The 25390-nt window shown below is 47.6% G+C and overlaps 1 protein-coding gene across 1 annotated transcript in view; it reads right to left on the bottom strand.

The window, feature by feature from the left end:
• DNMBP (dynamin binding protein) overlaps positions 1-24125 on the bottom strand; it is a 50116-nt gene extending 25991 nt beyond the window's left edge. Inside the window, exons 1-4 of the mRNA XM_079977240.1 lie at positions 24005-24125; positions 8440-8593; positions 4897-5019; positions 2655-4520 (exon numbers count right to left, since the gene is read on the bottom strand). Of these exons, the coding sequence (XP_079833366.1) occupies positions 2655-4520; positions 4897-5019; positions 8440-8587 (2137 nt within the window). The 5' untranslated portion in view covers positions 8588-8593; positions 24005-24125. The remainder of the gene's footprint in view (positions 1-2654; positions 4521-4896; positions 5020-8439; positions 8594-24004) is intronic.
• Positions 24126-25390: the final 1265 nt, after the last annotated feature.

Below are 25390 nucleotides of genomic sequence, written 5' to 3' on the forward strand. Positions count from 1 at the left end.
GGGACTCTGCTGACTAAACACCAGCAACAGAGAAGCAGCATAACCTTCGTACCCAATAGGCAGCAAGTCCAGACAGCCTCACCCACCTGCTGGCAAGTAATGAATAACCAGAGTCCCACAGATGAGAGCTGTGGATTGGACAAGTTCCCTGCCCAAACCGGCTTCTCTGCTTTCCAGTGCTGAAGGCAGCAGCCAGTGACCTCTCTCTCTCTCTCTCCCTCCCTCCCTCCCTCTCAGGGCTCCTTAACACAGGGAAACAGAAAGCCTGTGGCTTAAGTGGCCACACCCCAGGAGTGCTTCCCTGGGGCAAAGGAAAAGGGGGATATGCACGGCACTGGGGAACTACAGGCTGGACCCACCTGGGCTACCTCTAATCTGCTTGTGGGAGAAACAAAGCCATCCTTGGTTTTTAAAGGTAGTGCTCTGTGTTTTACTGCTTTATTTTCTGTATGGTTTTTTTTTATGGACACCACTTAGAAATGCTAAGGATTAAATGGTGCATGAATACCTTAAATAAATAAAATCAATAAATATACAGCCAACTTGTATATATATAAAATCAATATATATACAGCCACCCTGGGTCACTCAAGAATGCACAAAAACGCACACATTTAAAGCTGTTCTGATTCCACACATACATCACAAGACTGTATTGTTTGATCCGTGAGAACCTGGAGAAACCAATGATTTTAGAGCCCCAGGCTCTAATAGGGTTCACATTTCAGGTCAAAAGTATTTGCCCCTGGTCAAGTCACTATTTCACAGATTCAGTCCCGGTAACTTGAGAAATATACTGCAAGCATCTAGGAATTTGCATGAGAAATATTAAGCTCAAGGGACAAAAAACCTAGTCCAGCAGACTTCAACAGCTTGTGCAGGAACCTGGTAGCCTCAGCAACCAATAGTTTTCATTCCAAAAGAATGCAGAGAAAAACCTGAAACCATGTTGGCAGTTTTTGCTAATTAGAGAAAAGGAGGGAGGGAGGGAGGGAGATATCTGGGGAGGGATTTCAAGGGTCACAAGACACAATTACCAGCCACTCCCCTTGGATCCCTGCCCATATTTTACCAAGACTACTATGATATCCTCAGCACATTTTTTCACATATAACTCAGTCCTGTTTTTCCAGTTCTCTCTGACCCCTCCCCACAAAAAGAGAATAAAAGCAATGCCATCAGCAGGACCAGAGTGAGGTCAAGAAAATGCACAGGACTCCACTTCAGCATCCTGCTTCTTCCTAGAGAAGCATCCTTGAGACAAACTGTTTGATTTTGGTGGCTCTATTTTGTAAAACGCCAATGGTGCTGGCATGTTTTGCCTTTCACCTCACAACAGCTGACACAGGCTGTGTCTGTCAGTGAGGCACTTTACTCATTCAAGTGGAGTAAGGCCTGTGGAAAGGAGATACCTGCAGGACTACAGGCCCTGAGAAAAGGCAGCAGAAGTGCCCTGAGGTGGGTGGCCAAGTAATGGAGGGAAGCAAAAGACAAAACTGGTATTTTGGAGAATGAGTTGTAGTGGTTAGAGTGCCAGACTAGGAACTGGGAGACCAGGGTTCTAGTCCCTACTTGACCATGAAGCTTACTGGGTGACACTGGACCAGTCACAATCTCGCAGCCTAACCTACCTTATAGAAACGTTGCAAGGATAAAATGGAGGGGGAGGACTACATACGCCACTTTGAGCTTCTTGGAGGAAAAGTGAGGTATAAATGTAATAACAATCATAAAAAAAAACGGAAAGACAGAGGGAACAATATAAAATAAAAACAGTCAAGAAAAAAATATATACAGTGGACACTTGAGTTGCGAACATGATCCATGTGGGATGCACGTTTGCAACCCGCGTCTGGGCGTCTGCGCACGTGCAGATTGCAATTCAGCGCTTCTGCGCAAAGCACGGTTTAGTGCTTCTGCACATGTGTGACTGCCGAAACCCAGCAGTAACCCGTTCTGGTACTTCCAGGTTTCGGCGGTCCACAACCCAAAAAAACGCAACCTGAAGCGGCTGTAACCCAAGGTATGACTATAAGTATTTCTTTTCTTTTTTTGTTGTCTAGCTGAAGCAAGGAGAAAGACCATTCTTACTATGCTGCCTCTGCAGCGGTCAAAAGGAACTGTGTGAGAAGACAGAAGCCACACATCCTTGAGCATATGCACTGAGTTTAGGAGCAAACTGCTTGTCAAAATGCTAGTCCAGTGGCAGAAAGTTCCAAAACAATGTCTGTGCAGGTGCAGAACCCAAGTACAGGACTGGCCAGAGACCACGAAGAACAAAGGCAGAAAACCTGGGGGACAATAACCATGCAATTGTGGGAGGCTTAGAGGAAACATAAGCCAGGAAGCTGGGCAAGAAATCTATCCTCTCTCTCCAACAAGAAAAAACCAGCAAAATGAAAGCTCCTGACTCCACCCAGCTACCAGTAAGTCCAGTGCCACCTAGCGGCTAAACTATACGATGACACTATCCACCCACAAGCAAATTTGCCCAATCCTTTATTCACTCAAAGAATTTGAGAAAAGGTTTTTTTTTTAAGTGCATCTTCCCCAAAGCTCAAGTGGTAATGTCCTCACACACTGGATTACTGGTAGAGAATTGCATAGCATTCTACACGTCAGAACTGATAAATACAGAACCGATCTGTACTTACCTTTCAGCTCTTGCAGTTCCAAGTGCAGGCTGGACATTTTGCAGTCACAAAACTCCAGGTTTTCCAAAGTCTCCGCTCGCCCAAGCCCACCCTGTGGCTGTTCCAGCATTGTGCTCAGCTCCGCACGGGTCTTGCTGTAAACATCCAGTTCTCGCTCCAGTTCCTGGATACGGTTCAGCAGGAAGTGGCACGGAGATGCACCTCTAGGCTCGTCGCTGCTGCCTTGTCTCTCTTTGCTGCCTGGCTGCAGCTTGGCAGGAGCTGGGCTCCTCCTCTGGCTGCTGGGAGGTGGAAGCGGCGCTGGCCTGGATGGCCTCACAGAGGTTGGCAGAGCCTGAGAGGGAGATGTAGTTTTGGGGCTGTGGCCTGCGGGCGAATGAAGTGAGGCAGAAACTGGGGTGCTAGGCCGGGGAGGTGGTGGCCTCAGCACCTTCCTCCTCGGTGGAGTGTGCTGCACTGAACCACGTACAATGTCCTTCTCAGAGCTGAAATCCAGGATGGAAAAGTGCCGGGAGGTGCTATCGTGCTGGGGGGTCCCGCAGCTGCCATGGCTAATGGGGCCTGCCAGGCTCTGCTCAAACTGAGCCAGCTGCTCTGTCAGTTTGGAATCGAGGTCTCCACAGCTCTCCCCATGGAGCACTCCTTGGGGGCGCTCGGCCCGAGCACCACGACAGACAGGCCAAGTGTCCAGGCCCTCATGGGTCCCACTGAAGCTGGAAGAGCGGGATTTGGGCTTCCGACGCTGGATGTCCACGTAAGCAGCCAAGTCCTCGCAGAGCATGTTCTTGTGGGAAGGACTGTGAGCCTCTCTGTCCCACTCCAAGGACTTGCAGGCCTCTGAGTGACTCCATGAGGTCCTTGAGCTCTGGTTGGACTCTGCGTTACTCACCTGACCACAGAGTTGGCCCTTTGGCTGGAGAGCAGGCTGAGGTATGAAGGAAACTCCATTTACAGCTTGGATAGGGTCCACAGAGGGAGAGCTTGACCTATCTGGGGGAAAAGATTCTAGGCAGCCTTCATTTGGGCGGCTGAGCATTTCATTCTCTTTGAGCTCAGAGTCCAAATGGTCTTCATGTACAGCAAGGTGTCCAGGCTTCTCCTCAGTGCAGGCCGGACTCTGTCCAGGCTCCTCCCACATGGCAGGAGGACCTGCTTTGGAGGCGCTGACCACCTCAGAGTCCATGTCCTTTGGCAGACACCCAGGTTCCCATTTCTCCCTAGTTGGAGAACTGCTCTCCTCCAACCTCACAAACCTGTGAGGGAAGATCCCACGTCTCCCTCGAAGCTCCCCCTCCAGCCAACCATCTTCTAGGACTTCCAGAATCCGAATCCTGTCTCCCACCTCAAAGTCCAGCTCTGCTGACTCCAGGGCTTGGAACTGATAGAGAGCGATCCCATAAGGCCCCAGAAACTCCTCACCGTCACTCCATGCCTTCTCCTCAGGCTGAGGGTATGTTCCTTTCACCCCATTAACACTGTGGATTTCTGAGGTCCCAGGCTCCTCTGGACCAACCTTGGCTTTTAGCGGACCCAAAAGCTCTACAAATCCCTCAGGGAAGATACCTTGGCGACCCCCGAGCTCTCCTTCAAACCATCCAGGCTCAGGGATCCCCACAATGGTAATCATATCCCCTTCCCGGAAGTCTAGCTCCTCCTCCAGCTGGGCTGAGAGGCTCATCAGCGCTCGGGCCTGGCCCAGGGCATAGGGTGGCATCTCCAGGGTGGTGCCGTAAGGCGATCGAGGGCCGAAGGCTGAGAGGCAGAGTTCTTGCACGCATGATGAGGGGAAGAAGCCTCTGGCTCCCAAACAGCTTCGGCCTTGGGGCCAAGGAGAAGACGCAGAACCTTCCAGAATCACTAGGTCTCCTGCAGGGATAAAGGATATGAAGTCAGGGGATTTCTAAGGTGTGACCTACAGCACCCCCTTGCTTAGAACCCCTCAGGGGTTCCAAAGCCACAAGGGCTCACAGCAATCTAGACGGCACTTGCCAACAATGGGCATCACAGGGATAGGAAAGGTGGGCCATGGCTACTATTCTGGGCACTTTCTTGCTATCCTAGGTGCTCAGAGCTCAACCCCAGCCATGGCAAATGCAGCAGAGCATGAAGCTGCCAGCAGTAAAAGTCCTTGGATCATTGTAGCTGGAGTTCTGGGGAAGAAGACACTAGGAAAGGGGCTCTTGGAGAGAAGGACCAGGCTGAACAGGCCCCTCTTTGACTACCCGATGGATTCCACCAGTACCTCTCTGCAAGCTGAGGCTGCCAGGCTCCTGGGAAGTAAAATTGCTGGTGCAAACAAACAGCTTTTCTCCTGGTTTCAAAGCAGGAACTTCCATGGGTTCCACAAAGCTGCTGGGAAACTGTCCTAGAATGAGAGAGAGAGAGAGAGAGAGGAGGAGGAGAGAGAGAGAGGGAGAGTGCACATTGTCAATAAAAGGGAAATGTTCCCGTGGACACAGATTACACAAGTGCCTCTGCACCAATACATCCCACTGTTCTCTAGGACATGCAAGCATCTCTTTCCAGGGACTCAGAAAGACTGGTAAAGAAAAAGAGTTTTATATGCATTGTATATGCAATATAACACCGTGGCACCAGATGGCACTGTGGAGTCTAGTCTTTCCCAACTGGATTTCCAGTATGAGTTTACAATGCTGTCAGGGGCTCAGGAGCAGAAGCACAGGGAAGAGGGGAGATGGAGAGCGAAGGGGAAGAATCTGAGGGCAGCGTAGGAGAAGATGACAGTGGCCCGAGAGATTCCATGAGCCTCTCCAGCGAATCGGAAGATTCACAGAAGGGGGCGCCGGTGGCCAGGGCAAGGGGGGTCCCAAGGGGGACACTCCAGAAGCAAGGGGCCAGCGGGGACTCCCAGAGCAGCAGTTGGAGATCAGGACCAGCTTCCCCACCTGAGCATAGTGGGGGGGAAGAGTCCCAGGTATTGGGGGTAGCGTCTCCCCCAGCAGGGAGAGAAGAGGAGTCAGGGCTGACCACGCCTCCATCGGAGAGTCAGGCAACGGAGGGGAGGTCAGGTCCAGCTAGCATCCCGGAAGAGGGAAGCAGTGACAGAAGCAGTGTAACGGTCAGGAGGAAGGTCACTGGGTTGGCGCGAGAGCCAAGTTCAAAAGTACAGGCGCGCAGGGCAGCAGAGAACGAGGATTGAGAACCGGGTCCTAAAGCCCGCCGGAGGCAGGGGGAGGAGTCAGGGGACTCAGCGTCAGAAGAGTCCAGAAAGGGGAATGCCCCAGCGGACAGGAGGACCCAGAGGAGAAGAGAGCAGAGGAAGAGGTGGAGCAGGGCTAGAATCTTAAACTGGTGTCAGGGGGGAGGAGATTCAGACGGAACTTCGGCGGTCTAGGGTTTAAGACGTAGAGCTGCGCGCTACGGCTTTGGAATGGAAACTGAACTTCAATATAGACTTTTGTATATAACGACGACCGGGCGTTGGTCCTTTGTGAGCTGGGACCTTGGGCAGCTCTGACAAATGCGTTTAACTGAATCGCATCGTTGACGTGTCTAGATCCAGCCCAGGGGTCTGTAATTCTCACTGAACCACCCTTCATTAGGCTAACCAAAACATCACAAAATAGCATGTAAGCTTTCAAGTTCTGCAGGAATCTTCAAAAGGGGTGAAGAACTTTCCCCCCTTTCCATCTAGCCAAATGAAGAGTTCTGAAGAAAACTGTAATATTTAATTTGAACTAACCTTTCTGAATGGCTTTGTTTAATATGTTTTAAACATTAATATGTTTAATGTATCTTTTATAAAAGACCCATCCATCATGATGTGTTTTCTTTTAATGAATCCACCCTGTTCCTGTGACTGTAATTTGTTTTAACTGTTTTTAATACTGAATTTTAAGCTGTAACCCACTCTGGGACTTCTTGATGGTGATGGACTGGTATTATTATTATTATTATTATTATTATTATTATTAGTTGGGAGCCTGTCTTGGTAAGCCAGGAGGCCGATCCAGATGTCAGAATCCATTCAATACAAAGGCCACATCCTAGCACCTAGACAGCTGTAGGATCCCAGACCTGCAGGATCCTCTTCTCTCCAATGAATAAGCCTTATTTTACTCCAGTTTAAACTTCAGCATTGAGAACAAAGTTGAAATGATCCATTTTATTTTAATGCATTGAACAGATTACTCCACAGCATGTAGCTGGAACTTGAAAGGATTTTGAGTTGAGGTGATAAAAATCCCTCTATGCTGACACGTTACCTCCAGCTAAGAAGGCCTTGCAAAACTTCCATGTTTTGTAATGGAAGGAGTAAAGACAGGACTGCTATTACAGATCCGGCTTTAAGCTTTGCCCTGTGGTGCACACAGGACGAGAGTCCTGAGGGAGAGGGAAAGGAAAGTTTGAGAATGGCACCCTCTCCTGGCCATTAAGCATTTTCTCTCTCTCTGGTACATCTCATTTACACTGGCAGTTGCTGGACAGCTATACAGCTTGCTTCAGGCTCAGTCTAAGGATTTAAAAAAGGAGAAGTGAGATTTTCAAGCTCCAGTGACCTGCATCCTGCCAACTTGACAAGACAGCAGCCACTTTGTTCATGCCACAGTAATGTGGACAAGCTTAAAAAGGTAAAGGGACCCCTGACCATTAGGTCCAGTTGTGGCCGACTCTGGAGTTGCGGCGCTCATCTCGCTTTATTGGCCGAGGGAGCCAGCCTACAGCTTCCGGGTCATGTGGCCAGCATGACTAAGCTGCTTCTGGTGAACCAGAGCAGCGCACGGAAACGCCGTTTACCTTCCCACCGGAGCAGTACTTGGTTATCTACTTGCACTTTGACGTGCTTTCGAACTGCTAGGTTGGCAGGAGCTGGGACCGAGCAACGGGAGCTCACCCCATCACGGGGGATTCAAACCGCCGACCTTCTGATCGGCAAGTCCTAGGCTCTGTGGTTTAACCCACAGCACCACCCGCGTCCCGTGTGGACAAGCTTAGAGCAGTGGAAATGATAAGGGAGTGAGAGCAAGGACTGGCGCTGCATTTTCTTCTTTCCCCAGGGCTGAGGGCAAGAGACTTCTCCCCAAGTGGCCAATTGCTAATGACAAAAACTGGCACAGCCAGGGGAGATGTGCACTTCCACTGGCAGAGACACCAAATGAGCCTTTTCAAGGCACAGATCAAAAGGTGGCTCTCAAGGGAAGACCCAGCACTGCAACCAGGACACCAACTGGCTTGCTGGTTTCAGTGCTTTGCCATCTGCTATATTGTTCCGGGGCCTGTTGTCATGCTAATCACACAATATGAGAACCCTGAGTATGTTGAGACACACATCTTTCTTGTTGAAGGAAACTGAGAAAAGGGAGCAAAGCAAGCTTTTGGACATAGATAGGTTCCAGCTGAAGGTTTTGAACACCTTATGACTGCATACGGAGGCCACATCAGACCACTTCATGTGGCGGCTGCTTGTATAGTATCTTCCGTTTGTGTGTAGTTCACCAAGTTCATAATCGAGCCCATTTCCTTCATGGCACTGCAAATGCATATTACACAGGGAGCTCTTATTCTAGTGTGTCAGTAACTGCAAAATTGACCCTCAACTCCTTAACTGTGTTATTTATCTCTCATCTTCTGGAGAGACTGCTGGGGCCACCAAGGAGATATCGGAGGCCTGTTTCTGGTACTTGGCGGGTATATTCAAAGCTCCCAGTTAGAAGGGGGGCATTTACATAGCTTTAATCCCCACACACCCTGAGTTTTGCTTCATGCTGGCTTGCTTCTAATCCAACCATTCCTATGAGCCCAGCGCAGGCCTTTTGACTCCCACCTGTGACCCCTTCCTTCTTCCCAAGGAGCCAGAATTCATCTATGACTGCCAACACTTCTATGACATCCCCCACAAACAGCGGCAATTCTTCGGAGACACTGGGGCAGAAGTCAAAGACAGCCCGTACCACAGAGCCTGCCTCCATCATTGGGATCTGCAACAAAAGGATACAGCGTCAAGGCCTGGGAAACAGTTATGTCATGTCACAGACTGCAAGGGGAATTTTACATAGGAGCAGAGATTCAGAAGCACTAAGCAACTCCAGAAGTAGCATGGAGGTTTGCATCAGTCTGGATACAATGGGAATGGGGAATGTATGACCCTCCCTATTTTGTTGGGCTACACCTCCCAATGTCCCTGACCACAGTGACCAGGGCTTATGGGTGTTGGGAGTCTAACAACATCTGGAGGGACACATGCTCCCATTCCTCAGATACAAGGTCACATTTGTGTAGTATTGCAATCATTTGCACCCAAAACCCATGTGGCCATCCTGTATCTCAAGTTCAGCATAAGGGAGCTCCATATGCTCTATCTTCTCAGCCAGCTCCATTCAACAGGACTGAATGGAGCCACCACTAGACTGCTATCCTTTCCTACAAATATCTGTGGTCAGTGCTTGGCAGTGACCTTCATTCTCTACAAACACTTCACAGTAAGAAGTTAGACTTTGTCTGAACAGCAGTCCATTCTGACTCCTGTTTTTTTGACCTGATTCTGTCATACCCTTCTTTTCTGCTTATGTCAGCTGGTAGGGTATGAGACTCTTAAACACAGGGGTATGGGTTGAGCAAAAGGTTCCTGCATTGCATTGCAGGGGGTTGGACTAGATGAACCTTGTGGTCCCTTCTATGATCTATTATCCTTTTAAATGTTTCTTGTATGTTGACCTTCAGCCCCTCCCCATCCATTTTTCCCATGCTTTGCCTTCAAAGTTTAGTTCTTGATGAGTTTAGCTGTTCCTCCACCCTGTTGCAGCTTCACTTTTGACCTTGGATGGATTGGGTGGCAACCTCCATATCTTATAATTACACACAGCTGCCAGTTGTATAGCTAGGGACTGGGAAGCAGTGGGGGTGGGGAACCATAGGTCAATGGAAGACCACTTGTTTTGTATGTAGAAGGTTTCATCCTGGCACCTCCATATTTATTTATTTTGTGATACAGTACCTGATGGTGGGAAAGGGCCTCTGCCTGTGAGCTTGAAGAGGCCCTGCCAGTCAGAGCAGACAATACTGGATTAGATAAGACAATGAGCCTGACCTGGTATAAGGGGGCTGACTACGTCCCTATGATTATCTGGTATAGGTTCTTGGTACTGAATCTGACCCAGCTTCCACCAAGCCCTGGGATTCTGCAATGTCTCCTGCAAAGATTCTCCTACAGTCCAAACTGCCTCGATAATTCACAGGGAGCAGTTAACTTCCTTGGTAAAATGCCATCCAGCTCAGAGGGCTGTTCTCCATCAACTGCATTACAGGAAGGGCCATTTGTCCTTGTCAATGTATTTATATTTCCCACAAGTAAATCTGTGCTCAAAGCAGTTCACACAAAAAAACAACAAAGTCTAGCTGTAGTGCAAAATACTACATAAGTACAAAATACGACATATAATATCACAGCAACATAACACTAAGAAAGTAATAACCAAAAATTAGCTCAGTTGGTTAGAGTATGGTGCTGATAACACCAAGGCCGCAGGTTTGATCCCTGTAAGGGACTGCTGCATATTCCTTCATTACTGGACGAGATGAGCCTCAGGGTCCCTTCCAGCTCTACAATTCTATGATATACAGTGGTACCTCGGGTTAAGAACTTAATTTGTTCTGGAGGTCTGTTCTTAACCTGAAACTGTTCTTAACCTGAAGCACCACTTTAGCTAATGGGGCCTCCCACTGCCGCCACGCGATTTCTGTTCTCATCCTGAAGCAAAGTTCTTAACCCGAGGTACTATTTCTGGGTTAGCGGAGTCTGTAACCTGAAGCGTATGTAACCTGAAGCGTATGTAACCCGAGGTACCACTGTACATATAATTAGCAGTTCATTTACCATATATAAACATTTATACCATATATAAACATTAAGTAATCATACAAATAGGTCAAGTTCAAGTATCTATTTGGACTTCATTGCTGGGGAAGTGTTTCTCCCCAGCCCCAAACAATTTTGTACTTGTAAATGAAACAAACAAAACAGGCACTTTCTTTTTTAGCAATGTGAGGGGAGAAAGAAGCACAATACTAGGACTAGAAAGCCACTCTGAAAACATTCATAGTCCAGACTGTGTGTTAGATCCAGACAGCACTATGAGGACTTTATTTTTATCTCTCTCTTTTTTTAAAGGAAAGGGAGGATTGCTCGGGTAAGTCCAAAGTATCAGCTGGGACAAATATCATAAAAAGAAGAAAGATGAGTGACCCTCGTTCATAGATGGTGTGCAAACAGATCAGATACTGTGATAGGAAAGAGAGAATCAGGCAAGCGACCTCAGTCCCACCACTGAACAGGCTCCTCCTCCGAAAGATGCACTGTTTGGGCTGGCATTTTCCAAATGACCAGACCACCAGAAAGTTTGTTGTGAGAAGGCAATGGAAGTGGTGGGCACTGAGGAGGGGGGTAGCCATTCTGGACTATTCTCCCAAGCTCCAGAATCAGGCTGTGTGAAAGGAACCAAGAGTGCAGGGTCAGGAGAAGGAGGAATTCCTGTCAGGAAGGGACAGCAAGATGGAACGGAAACTTAACATTTCCCTGACGCACAGAAACTGGGCTCTGGGCTGCCAGCAACCAGCAAGCTATGTGCAAATGGTGACAGGCACAAGCTATACAAAACCCAGGAAGCAAACCCCTATATTGCCACTTCAAAAAAAGGGGGGTTCCTCCTGACCCTAGTAGGGTGACCAACTTTTTTACGGGTTCCTGCTCCTGTACCTGCAACAGCAACTCAATCAGCAGATGTAAGCAGATGGTAAGGCTGTTCCCAACAGTATGAAAAGGTTTGTCTGCTGTTTCTGCACATCAAACTGCTGTTAAAAGCACAGGAGGGCCAGATGCCCTTTCAGGTCAGGTGGAAACCCTATGCTCAGTACCTTTAGAAAAGAGAAAATCAGCTCTATCCCAGGGCACTTTATGCCAGGAATACAGATTGCCTGAGCCCCATATACTGTGAAAGCTGATATACTGACATAGCTTTGATTCCTGCATTGGAGCAGGTTAGACTGGATAACTTTGGGGTCCCTTCCCACACTATATTTCTATGATTCTACTCCCCACTGCTACCAACATCAGAAATCAACAGACACAGAAAACATGGTTACACATTAAATGGCACACTTGCCTTTTCTCAGGCAATGAAGAGTACCGTATGCTACCCCCCCCACAAAAACCCCCAAAGCCCCCTGAGATAAACATGCACCTCAGAGCAATGTCCAGGGCACTAGGTGCTTAGATTTGGGGAGGAACAATTGGGATTGTTTTTATAGAAGTGTGTGCATAAACCCATAATACAGGATGGATGAGCGAAAGAGCTAGAGGGAACAAATGTGTTTTGCTGATGGCATTGGTTTTTTATTATCAGGCACTAGCAGCTTCACTCATGGCAACAATGTGAAGCTGGCATTTCTCAGAAATGCTGCCTTGGCAATTCCCAGTGTTTAAGCCCCAGGCAAACCCAGAAACATGCCATAGGTTACACTTCAAATGATACTCTCAGGCTGCAGAATATGTACACTGAGTTCTTCCCCGGACCTCTGTGGAGCACATCAGATCAACACTTCCCACCCCACCAACCTGTAGACTTGCTACAGGTATCTGTCCTAGAGCATCAGTAGCGACTGGGACCCATTTTCCTGCATGTCTCCTGTGTCTCAAAACCCCAGGAAAAAGGAGAAGTGCTCACTTGCAAAACGGGGTGATGAAGTTTCAGATTCTGATGCAAAATGCTGTCTATTAAAGCAAGTCAAAGAAGCAGCGCAAGTTAAATGTTATACTGTACCTCTACTATTTCAGTACAAATGAATGCTGCAAAATAGCAATGCTTATCCTTCAATATCACTGATCTGAGCTCAAAGTCAATAAAATGCTGCTGCTGCTGCTCTGTAGAAGGAAAAGGAGCAAACTAACAAATTTCTGCAAGCTTCATGTTCTTATAGCTCCCACATCCCTCCATGAAGTCTGTGTTTTCCAGTTGTCAAGAAAGAAACTGTATAGACCAAGTTCTCAAGTATCATGCCTGTGAAGCTGTGTACACGCTTCAGTTCACTCTGCTTCCAGTGGTTTGGAACATACAGCATTAGCTGCAATACACACCTGTCCTGTATCTTATGACATTTCTTATGAAATACTGAGTTTTTATAAGTTTAGCCCAAGCCAGCTTTGATGTGAATTAAGAAAAAGAAGGATCTATCTGTGTTTTAAGATGGCAATGTGTACACAGCTGAAATCTCTCAAATTAATGTCCTGAAGTTCTTTGAAACAATTTAAAATGGCCAACAGGGTTCCATTCAGTTTCACTAATCCTTGTTCATGAGCGTCTAGAAATCACCACCACAAACACAAAACACTTCCATGAAGTAGCATGCTAAACCTTAATTACTCGCTATACGGCAGGAACAAAAGACATTCTTTGCCCATTTGTTACATGCTAAGAAATCTCAGCCCACTTTGCACTGAGGGATGATTAAGCACAAGCCACACCTTGTGTCTGTCTTGCTTAGAAAATTGCACAGGCCAAAGGTTGTTTGTTTGTTTGTTTGCAATAACATGCTACAATGTAGAGAAACCAATGTTTAAACGGTGTTAAAACACAGAGCACAAATTAACACAACCTGTCACAAATACAGCCCAACATCACAAGGTGCAATCCAGGACTGAACAGGAGTCCCTGGGAGATTTGGACCAACACTCACAAAAGCATCTGACAGACTTTAAAACAGGATAGGATACAAGATCTGGAATTTGAGATGGTAGAAAAAGAAAGGAGAAAGGAACCACCATATAGATACAGACTGAAACTGAGATATGGGATATGAGATATAGGCAGAGAAAGATAGAGTTATTTATGTTTATATATAAACGAAAGAGCTGCAGCTCATTGGTAGAGAACATATTTAGCATGCAAAAGTTCCAAATTCAGTTCCTGACATCTTCAAGTTGAGCTAGGAAAAATTCCTGCCTGGAACCATGGACAACTACTGTCTCTCAGTGCAGACAATACTAAGCTAACTGGACCAATAGCTGGCTCTTGGCATAAGCAGCTTCCCTTTCCAAGGAGGAAAGGTCTCCTCCACTACTGTAAACTGACAAGAATCATACCCCCTTCCTCAGAACAGAATTTGTTGTGACTGTCAAGAAAGGTGGGGGAAAACAATTGGGGCTTGAGACAATGGGGATACTTTGGCATGCCTTGTGGAAAGCAATTAATAAATAAAGCAAACAAATTAATGATAATAACTGGATTTGGGAGCAGTTCCAAGCCTGCCATGAAGCATAAGTTATGCTGATTCCCCTGCACTCAAGGGGTTCTGATCCCTAATAGCAATAGCTACTGTCTTCCAAGTGCCACTAGACTCAGGTACAGCTTCTGGTTTGACATTTTCACAGCAGCTGATGCAGCAGGATGAACGCTGAGGAAGGAGCCCTGGTGATGCTCCTGATTAAAAAAAGTTCAGTCAGCTGGACAAGGCATGTGGGTGTTAATGAGTAAAGAATGTCCTAAATGGAGGAGGAGGAGGACTGCTGAGATAATGCCAGGACATTCCTTCAGTTACTATACGCCATGGGGAAGGAACGTGTTAAAAGGGCAGCAAACAGCAACAACAACACTCTACAGTTCCTACCACACTCTCATGTGTAAGGTCTGCAAAATAATGAAGAGAAAGAGGGTCCACCACAAATGCAACACTTCCAGTGTTGCCACAAACCATCCCTAGTTCTGACAGTGAGGGTGGGGAGAATAAGCAGGCAGAAACCTGGGATTCTTTCCCTCTTGCAAGATTATTTTAATGCACTGTGGAAAGATCTCCTCCACTTCTGGCGGGCTGACTCAAAAGGGCTTGCTTATTCCACGACCGGGATGACAGCACAGTGTTGTCTTCTCAGGAACATCTGCCTGCCAAGCCTTGCTCTAAACTTATGCCTGGAGGGAGGAAACAACCTTCCAGCTCCATCCGGGCTGCATCATTAGACAGCCCTCCTTCTGTCCCAAACAGCAAACTGTTCCCAGATTCCGTGCTTTGAGCCTCCTCCCCTTGGCCAGCCATATCCGTGCCAAGTGTAACAGCCCTGCACATGCTGCAGCAGGAGGCAACGATCCAAGGGAAAGCGTTTTCACCCACCCACAGGCCTGGGGTCACGGATGAGTCACACGCCTTGCTGGCTTGCCAGCACCGCTCCCCTTTACCTCTGGGAGATCTGCAACTGAACAGAGATGATAAAGGGAAATGGATCTACAGTAGAAATCCATCTAACATAGCAGTACAGGGAGGCCTGTTAAGTCAGCTAGAAGCCTCTATTCTCTTAGCAAGCTTCCATGTGGCAAGACTCTCCTGCTTCCAGTCCCCTCAGTGTCCAACATGGTGCAGATATCTCTCTGGTTCTTTAACTGCTTCTGGAGGAGGGGGAATCCCAGCCGCATGCTGCAGCATGCACAGAAAGGAAGCCAGTGCAGTATATATCGCCAGTACGGGAAAGCCAACCCATGGCCTGAGCAGCCAAGTTAAACAAAAGCTGTATGAAAGAGCCAGCTACAACCAGGGCTGAACGTGAGGCTGTTCAAACTGCATTTGGAACCACAATTTGGGGGGTTCTAGCATAAGTCATCTGGATAGCCATGGTTGGAAATATAATGCTGGATTCAGGGCTATTTTTCTAGAAAAAGACATGCCAGAACTCACCATGAACGGCTCTCTTATTCTCCTATAATGGCAATGGTGCCCACCTGAGAGGCGCCAGAACTGAGTTTCGGTGAGTTCCTGCTGAAAAAAAACACCCCTAGGGTTGAGGCATCATCAAAAAGTACCTGAAACTGTATTGCTGTCGCCTGCTTGTTAGTTAGTTAGTTAGTTTCCCCCAAAAAGGGGAAATTACAGAATAGGCAGCAGTTGGAAAGGTTATCAAAGTGATGCTATTTTTTTTTTAAAGGCAGGTTTTGATCACCTCTTGTACAGGACATAGGATCTCTCTTTACCTCAGCTAACCGCCTTTGTAAACGAACCCCATCTGTCACTGAAAGACAAGGGCCTGAATCTGGAGCAACAGCGGACGCCTGCAGTTCTCCAAGTATCCTGTCAACATCCGAGAACAAAACATGCTGAAAGTGATCCAAGCAGCAACAACAAGAGGTTGTCAAGGAGACCTCTGACTTGGACACTCTCACAACTGTGCCTTCCAAGCTGGACCAGAGAGGAAACAGCTTCACAAATGTGTCACAGCCGCCTGTAGATTTCTCCCCTTCTGGGTGGGCCATATCTGGGGGCATCTGCTGTTCCTTCATCGGCAAAAACAGCAACAACCCTCCTGGGTCAACACTCCAGGACTGATGGATAGGAAAGAATTGCTTGCCACATCAACCAACATAGCATGAGTCAAATGGACTGAATAAGTCCAGCTTATTTCAGCATGATGTTTCAGCCACCTGTGCTCTAACCATGACAGGGAGAAATGTAAAGTATTGCACTTGGGCAAAAAAAAATGAGAGGCACAAATACAAGATGGGTGACACCTGGCTTGAGAGCAGTACACGTGAAAAGGATCTAGGAGTCTTGGTTGACCACAAACTTGACATGAGCCAACAGTGTGACGTGGCAGCTAAAAAAGCCAATGCAATTCTGGGCTGCATCAATAGGAGTATAGCATCTAGATCAAGGGAAGTAATAGTGCCACTGTATTCTGCTCTGGTCAGACCTCACCTGGAGTACTGTGTCCAGTTCTGGGCACCACAGTTCAAGAAGGACACTGACAAACTGGAACGTGTCCAGAGGAGGGCAACCAAAATGGTCAAAGGCCTGGAAACGATGCCTTATGAGGAACGGCTAAGGGAGCTGGGCATGTTTAGCCTGGAGAAGAGGAGGTTAAGGGGTGATATGATAGCCATGTTCAAATACGGTATATAAAAGGATGTCACATAGAGGAGGGAGAAAGCTTGTTTTCTGCTGCTCCAGAGAAGCGGACACGGAGCAATGGTTCCAAACTACAAAAAAGAAGATTCCACCTAAACATTAGGAAGAACTTCCTGACAGTAAGAGCTGTTCGACAGTGGAATTTGCTGCCAAGGAGTGTGGTGGAGTCTCCTTCTTTGGAGGTCTTTAAGCAGAGGCTTGACAACCATATGTCAGGAGTGCTCTGATGGTGTTTCCTACTTGGCAGGGGGTTGGACTCGATGGCCCTTGTGGTCTCTTCCAACTCTATGATTCTATGATTCTATGACCCCAAATTCTTGAAGATCTCAACTCCCTATGTATTTGAAGGAAAGGGTTAGAGCACCCAGAAGCCCTTGCACCAATGGCCAAAGTCTGTATAAGGCAGCTCCTTATAGATTTCAGGTGCCATCCAGATGTTGCTCCCATCCTCCCTGACCATTGCCTTCATAAACTGGGACTGGTGGGAGTTATAGTCCTACAAGTTACCTATCCCAACCAATCAGCAACCTTTCAGCAAGGCCAATGGGCTGGATTATGGTACCTTGATGCCAAATATCATGTCTTCATTCCTGATCAGATCCTGATATTTGAGGAAGTGCAGCACAACACAGAGAATGTCTGGCAACACCAACAGAGAGCCCTTATGCCCTGCTACATTTCCCCATCCATCCTGGCTCTTACAACTGACTCTTGCTTTTATTTTGCTTTTATTTGTCCAGTCATCTTTTTTTAAACCCAGTTTATATCGCATTGCCAGGAAGGAACAATGATACACTCACCATATGACTGAGCCCACCCCACTGACCTAGATAGGAAGGCCACAGAGACACAGGCCTGAGAAATAGCAAAGGGAGATGCCTCTTCCACAGCAGGGAGTCCTAAGCAGTGACAGAGTCTCATGCGGGGAAATAATGGCTCAATTTGCCCCTCAATACATATATCGTAATAATAGACTTTGAACTTTTAGGAGGGAGTGCTCCTCTGCAGCTACTAGTGCTAGGATAATCTCCCATCAGGCTCTGTGTCACAAAATTAATACCAAATGTATTGCTAAGTCAGACCTAAGATCTTGCATCACTTAAGTGCCAAAACCAGAAAATCAAGGGTTTCACAAGTACAATGAAGCCTATGTTCCCCATTCCACCGATATTCCGCTCCATACAACTGGACCTAATTTTCTCAGAGGGACTGATGACTCAACTGTACAGCAATGCTGCTAGAAACTGGAGGATGCCAAGGGAGATTCTCAGCTGCAGATTTGATGCAAGCAGGAAAGATGGTCAAGTAAGTCCCTGTCATCCTTATTCATTTACAGAGAACATTCAAAAGGTACCTTCCACCCTTGGCAGTATATTTAAGAAAGCCAAATCACGCCTCTTCAAAGCCTACCTCATGTGGCAGCTTCACTGCATCCTTCTAGCACCGATGAGGGACCATATCCCAATGAATGCCTTAAGCCTTTACATTTGGACTCTCTCTGAGTGTCACTCTGAGTCTGCAGCAGTTTGTTTGACTAGTTCATGCCATACATATACTTTGGCTCTGTTCCTGAAATGCACTGAGAATCTATTCTCTTCAATTTTTGGGTGCAAAGCCTGCCACTTAGTTTCTATCTGCGTGGGCACCGATGTGCCAGTGGTGAAGCCGAGTGTTACATCAGAGGTACAAACTACCACTGCAAACAATCCTGAAGCAGACCGAGAGTGAAATGCTGTACTTTGTGCCCATGACAGAGCATTCAGAAAAAGATAACCGCTTCCACATAGTCACGAGAAATGTCAGCTCAGCCAAAAAGGGTGGGTCACCAGATGTGGCCCAGAATCACATCAATGAATGAAACTAAGCATTATGGAGTAGTATATATTTTTACTTCTGTTGATAACTGGCTTTTGGAGGCTCTTGGAGCTTGCCTAGAGGCAGGGCATGTTCCTAGATACAAATTATATATTCCCTTCCCATCTGCAATCACCTGGATTTTAAAAGCCACACCACAAACAGGTGACATCAGCACGTACAACCACAGGAAGCTACTGATGATAAGCAGGGAAAGGATTTACCAAACTCAAGGCAGAACTAGCTTTGTCATCCATGCTCCTTGTCCTACAAAGTTCTAAAGCAATCTCCTCTCCTGTGCTGTCATGAAAACATGAGTTCACTCTGGTGAGAAAGCTCAATGATATAGCTTTCACCCATACTAAAAACAACTGACCATAAATCTACAGATGGAGCTACCTACACCTGACTTAGGAACACAGACCTGCCTGTAGCTTTTGGGTGACAAAATTCAGTGCCAGTTTGTGTGCTGGCTCTTCTCAAAGTCCTGAATGGACAATGGCTACAAAATCAAGGTCATGGTGCTATTGAAACCAACTGGGCAGTGCAATCCTAGGCACGCTTACTCAGAAGTAAGTCCCACTACACTCAGTGGATCTTACACCCCAGATCGCAGCCTGCATTTCAAGAGCTTGTTTACTTGTGGCGGGAAAACATCTCTACATACCGCAGTGTACTGAAAGTCTCTTAGAAAAAAAATCAGAGAGAGAGGTGGGGCATGTTATAAACTCACAGTGCAATGCAATGTGACTATTTTGAACACCTATTTAATAACATGTAAGTACCCTCAACAGGGACGTGGGTGGCGCTGTGGGTAAAACCTCAGCGCCTAGGACTTGCCAATCGCATGGTCGGCGGTTCAAATCCCCGCGGCGGGGTGCGCTCCCGTCGTTCGGTCCTGCCAACCTAGCAGTTTGAAAGCACCCCCGGGTGCAAGTAGATAAATAGGGACCGCTTACCAGCGGGAAGGTAAACGGCATTCCGTGTGCTGCGCTGGCTTGCCAGATGCAGCTTGTCACGCTGGCCACGTGACCCGGAAGTGTCTGCGGACAGCGCTGGCTCCCGGCCTCTAGAGTGAGATGAGCGCACAACCCTAGAGTCTGTCAAGACTGGCCTGTACGGGCAGGGGTACCTCTACCTTTACCTTAAGTACCCTCAACAATACTGTCAAATCCCCTAAAACTTCAAAGGGTTAACTTAAGAGAAAGGGGAAAAATGGGGATGGGGGAGAAGAGAAAGGATAATAAAGGAAGACAATAACTCAAAACCTGTTTATCTGGAAGAAAATCAGCCAGCCTAACTGGCTTCCAAGTCAGTATACTTGGGGTTTAGGAGCACAGCACATCCATAAGCCAGCTAGTTCGGCACTGTCAGCTATGACTAGCAGTAATTCTCCAATGTAATACTCAGATATAATGGGAGTCAAATCAAAAACTTTACCTATGTAACACATGAGCAGTTCCTTTATGCCAATAAGTAGTTTTGCAGTCAAAATCTGAAAGCCACGGAAAGACACAGTAGGCAAAACTCTTGAGAGCACCGGGCCAGTACAATTCACCCAAATAACTTGTGCATACTAGAGAAAACATTTATGGAAGTTGCGGGTGACAGGGATTCGAACCGCCGACCTTCTGATCGGCAAGCCCTAGGCTCTGTGGTTTAACCCACAGTGCCACCCGCGCCCCATATGACTATAAGTAGACCCTTGTAAATCCTTGAATAATAAAAGGGCCCTAATAATGAAGGAAGTGGGGGTTTGGATAATAGCTGGGATGAAGGACACTGTGTGACATTTGTCCAGATAAAACAAGAAATGTTGCAAGAAGGCTAGCACCTATTTAACAACGGACAAAGTTGGGAACTGACAGTGTAATCCTATGGCTATCTACTCAGAAGTAAGTCCCACTGAAGTCAGCAGGAACTCCTCCTAGGTAAGTGCCTATAGCACTGCAGCTGAAGATGGGTCACATGATATAATAGGGGCTCTACAAACCTTTTAATGACATAAATGTTTTCATCTGCACATACCCTTAAGAATGGCACTGCTGCAAACATAAGGGCATGAATAAGCAATGTTGCTTATTCGGTGCTGAAAGCCTAATGCTTACTTTAGGGTATCTTGGCAAAAGTGTTGCTGTGAAGATTTAGGAAATAGCTGTACTGCTGTTCTCAGCACTGGTGTGGCCCACCCGGTAGGCTTGACAGCTGCTCTTCGCAGCAGGTCCATATGGCAGAAATGCCCCCAAGCTCTTATGAAACAGCTTGAGCCAAGTAAGGCCAGCACCAGCTAAAGCTGCACGCAAACGCAGAGGAGAGCGCTTTACGTGGGCGCCGGTGACACCGTTCTTTCCACAGTGAGAGGAAACTTGTTCTGAGGAACGCACTCAGCAGAGCTTTGTGGTGAGGCCTACATCTCTTTGCAACCCTATCCCTTCCAGACTACTGCAGGCTCCCTAATTCCGAAACTCAGGTTTAAGAAACCCAGAATTCACTCTTCCAGCATCCTATATGCTGCTATGATCCTTTTCTAGTTAGATTAAAATATTAGGCCATTGAATAAGCAATGGCTGAGCTACAGCTCCTTTCCTCAGCCTTTTGCCAAGGAAATGACAAGCACAGGGAATATGAATAGAGACTAAAAGCAGCATTGCAAGGAATGTAAAACTGAAGTCGCTCAGGCTCTGTTCACAGGTTGTAGAATGCCTACATGCAAGTCACATATAGTAGCATGCGATGATTCTACACACAAGCGCAAGCCGGGCTTCAGATTTTTTGGGTGGCATGGGCAAGCTGTTCAAGGTGGGCACCCCCAGTGCCAACTGCAGTCCCCATGCCAGTCTCTCCCTCACACACTTGTGAATGAACCTTGGTGTTGCCACCAGCTTCTCCCCCTGTGGTTGTAAGTGAGGGGGCTGACCCCAGTGTGGGTGCCAAGCTATTTTGCACCCTTGGTAAGGCTAACTACTTGCAGCAACACCACCACTCAAAAAAATTGCTAGCTTCAGTTTTCAAAAACAGATGTCTTGTACAAATGATAAAATTCTTCAAAATATAAAACTACAATATTATCAGAAATTTATAAGCTATATCTAAAACTAATCTGTATAAAACTGTGCTCCGCAAAGGTCTGTACTGCACCCCTTTGAGAGCTGTGCCCAAGGCAGCTGCCTAGTTTACCTAATGATAGTACCGGCCCTGGCTTATTTTCATTTATTTATTTTTATTAAATTTATATACCGCCCTCCATCACAAGATCTCAGGACGGTTCAAAGAATAAAATGCAGAATAAAAACAACTAAATAAGTAAAAGAAAACAGCAAAACAATAACCTCCCTTCCCACAGACACATTAAAAAAGCCATGGAATATTAATCAACCAAAGGCCTGGTTGAAAGCATCTAAAGATGTATAATAAAGGTGACAGGCAAGCCTCTCTGAGGAGAGCATTCCGCAAACAGGCAGCCACTGCAGAAAAGGCCCCGTTCTCGTGTTGCCACCCTCCATACCTCTCGGGAAATGAGCACAGAGTCCAAAGTCAGATTATATGGGGAGAGGCTCTGTAAGGAGCAGGTACCACCATCACGTAACCCCATAAGTAAGTGTGGGGGAGTTAGTGACTGCAGGAGCACTCCACTGAGACGCCCATAAGAGGTGGCCTGTATGTGGGCTAGCCAGGGTGCCAGCCCCAGTAGGACCTCCCAGGGCACCTGAGCACTGGCAGATGCAACAATATGATGCCAGGGCTGCACACACAGATTGTCATCTACACACAGCAATTCCCACACAAGTGGGATCACTTTTGCACTTGAGGACCACATAATTGACGTGCAGGAATTTGGTAATGTGTGAAGCGGGTTCCAGGGCAGAAAGATATGTATCTAAGTTGCACTCTCCCATGCTATTCCCAAGATGCAATTAGGTGACATTTTAAATACTGATTTTAAACTAATTAGAACATGGTAGATGTTCAGTAGGATTTGCTATCCTGCGATGTGCAAACCATGAGTGCTGGACTGTGACCTGGAAAACATGAATTCAACTCTGAACTCCACAGTGGTCTCAATGTACATCCCATTATGTTAAAAGGCAAATTGCCTGGAATATGGAGGGCTCAAGAGACCCACCTACTTGTTCCAGGGAGGTTCTTGGGAGTGAGAAGAATCCAGAGGAAGGCTGCACTGTTGTGTGGGGCAGGAGAAGAATGCTCTTATTTGCTGAAATGTTTCACTTATTCCATCCCAAAGATTCAGGGCAGATACACAAAGAAGTATCCACAATCACAACTAATAATAGACAAGAAATGGCAGTGCAATGGTACCTCGTTTAAAAACAGCCCTGGTTACAAACTATTCGGTTCACAAACTCTACAGTTCGGTTCACGAACTGTAGCTCTAAATCTTGCAATCTTGCAATCGCAGCTCAATATACAGTGGTACCTCGGTTTACGAATAATCCGTTCCAGAAGTCTGTTCTTAAACCGAAACCGTTCTTAACCCGAGGCACGCTTTCCCTAATGAGGCCTCCCACCGCCGATGTCCTTCCACCATTCGGATTCTGTTCTTAGACCGAGGTAAAGTTTACAAAGCGGGACACTACTTCCAGTTTTGCGGACTTCGTAAACAGAGCTATTCTTAAACCGAGGTACCACTGTACATATAACAAACAAAAAACCATACACACAAACTCTTTGACCTTTTTTGGTTGAATTTAGCTGTTACCCGATAGCCTATAGTAGATCTCCAATCAACAAGAAAGCCCTTCCTGCTTCTAATATTTGAGCATCTCTCTACATACCTGTTTCTAGAGTCTAACCATAGGATCTCTCTCTCTCTCTCTCTCTCTCTCTCTCACACACACACACACACACACACACACACACACTTCCCAAAAAACCCAAAATATTCTGATGTAACTTTTCCTTCTGTAAGAAAAGGCCGCCCCATGAGCATCAACTGTCATACTGGAATCCGCCCTAAGGGACATGTCAGTCATGGGTCGTCTGTACTTGGGTGAAGGAGGGTCGGAATGAGTAGCCAGAGTCAGACCCGCTAAATAACAATGCTGTCCCCAGAATTCCTATATAGGGTGCTGTCATCTGGGGGCGGGGAGCAAACTAGTGCTCCTAGGAGTACGAACCATCTTCAGTAGCCAAAAGCAAGATCGCCTAGGTGCGATCCAGACCAGGACCGAGGAGGACTACCAGGGCGTAAGACCCCTGGACGGTGGACCCAGGGGAACTGTGGGAAACCATGGTGATCTGTCCTGGGCGCGCAAGGGCGCGCGTGCTGCCTTAGGGAAGCCTCCTCCGACTCGGAAGCTCAGCCTGGTGTCCCTAAGCCAACGGGGCGGGATGGGTGGGGAGCTGGCCAGGATAGCAACCCGCGATCTCCCGCTGCGGATGGGGAGACCAGTTGCCCACGCAGCTCAAGCCGCGGAGGGAGGAGCCGGGGCCGCGTCGGAGAAGTTTCCACACGAGCCCCGGGGGCAGCGCTTTCTCGAGCGGACGGGAACGAAGTGGAAGCCCCGAGGGCGCGGAGGGAAGGGGGCGCCCAGGCCGGGCCCTTCCCGCTGCCGCGATGTCTCCCTCTCGGCCCCTACCTGTTGCGCGGTCCCTGCAGCCGTCGCAGCCCCGGCAGATCGCCCTCTCGCTTCGGCCCCCAGGAGCCGCCGCGGCCCGGAGCTCAGCTCCGCCCCGGCCCCAGTCGCCGCCCTCCGCAGCCGGCTGTGCTCTGAGCGCCCCCTTCCAGCAAGCGGGTGCAGCTGGGGCCGGAATCCCGCTCTCGGAGCCAGCGAGGCAGCCGTTTCCCACGGGCAGGGGGCTCTGGACCAGGCAGAGGCGTGTCCATTGCTGGAGATCTGGAGGCCAGGGGCGGCGGGCTGGGGACGGCCGCGGGAGCACTCTGCACATGCTCGGCTCCCTGTGCCCCCCTCCGCTCCCTGCGCTGAGTTTCTTTGCCTTGCACTGAAAACTAATCCCAGGGCTTATAAATCTTGGAAGGAGTCCCTGTGTTTTCCCTCTTTATTTAGCATCCGCCTTTGCCATACTGCTGGGATGTATCTTCACCATCGTTTTCGAGTCCCAAATGAATTGGGAAGAAAATGTATAATTGCCGTTAAAACCGAGAACTCTGCACCAGGAATTCGAAACTTTGCAGTAAAGACGCTGCACGTTCTCCAAGCGCTGGAGAAATCACATCTTGCACAAGCCAGTTAAACAAGTAGACAAGTTTGCTTTATGCAGCTGTGGCTGGGATCTCAGACATGCCCGGTGGGGGTTTTGACTATTTTCTTTGAACAAGAGGGTCCCTCCCTTCCCCCGCCTATGCCATTTCTCCCCAGCTGCTTTTTAAAGCCTGCTTTGTTTCGGAAGTGGTTTGCTACGCTGCGTGGAAGGCTGCTGCTTCAGAGAGAACAACCAGAAAGGAGCCTGGGAAGAGGCAGAATGGGGAAGTGACATAGCTCAGCTGTAGCACATCTGTCTTCTATGCAGAAGTGTCCCAGCTTCAGTTCCAGACATCTCCAGGTAGTTTGCAAAGTTCAGATGCATCACATTATTTATTTACTTCTTTCATTGAGAGGAGAAATCATCTTCTGCCTTTCTCAGCAAATGCCAACTCAAGGCATTTATGCATTGCCTGGCAGGATTCCATTAAAATGGTAGTGTTCCTGAACTGCACATTTGTGCCTGGTACCATGTTCTGCACATGCGTGTGCGCACACACAAAATGCAGAGACTTGGCATTCAAAACTGGGTTGCCCATGGTGCCAAATTTATTACAGAACAGAACCCTGATTGTAATCTATGTAACTGTCTGAAATATGAGAAATGCAGTGGTACGTCAGATTAAGAACTTAATTCGTTCTGGAGGTCCATTCTTAACCTGAAACCGTTCTTAACCTGAGGTACCACTTTAGCTGATGGGGCCACCCGCTGCTGCCGCACGATTTCTCTTCTCATCCTGAAGCAAAGTTCTTAACCCAAGG

Source organism: Podarcis cretensis (genome assembly GCF_951804945.1).
Source record: "Podarcis cretensis genome assembly, chromosome: 5".
Classification (NCBI taxonomy): Eukaryota; Metazoa; Chordata; class Lepidosauria; order Squamata; family Lacertidae; genus Podarcis; species Podarcis cretensis.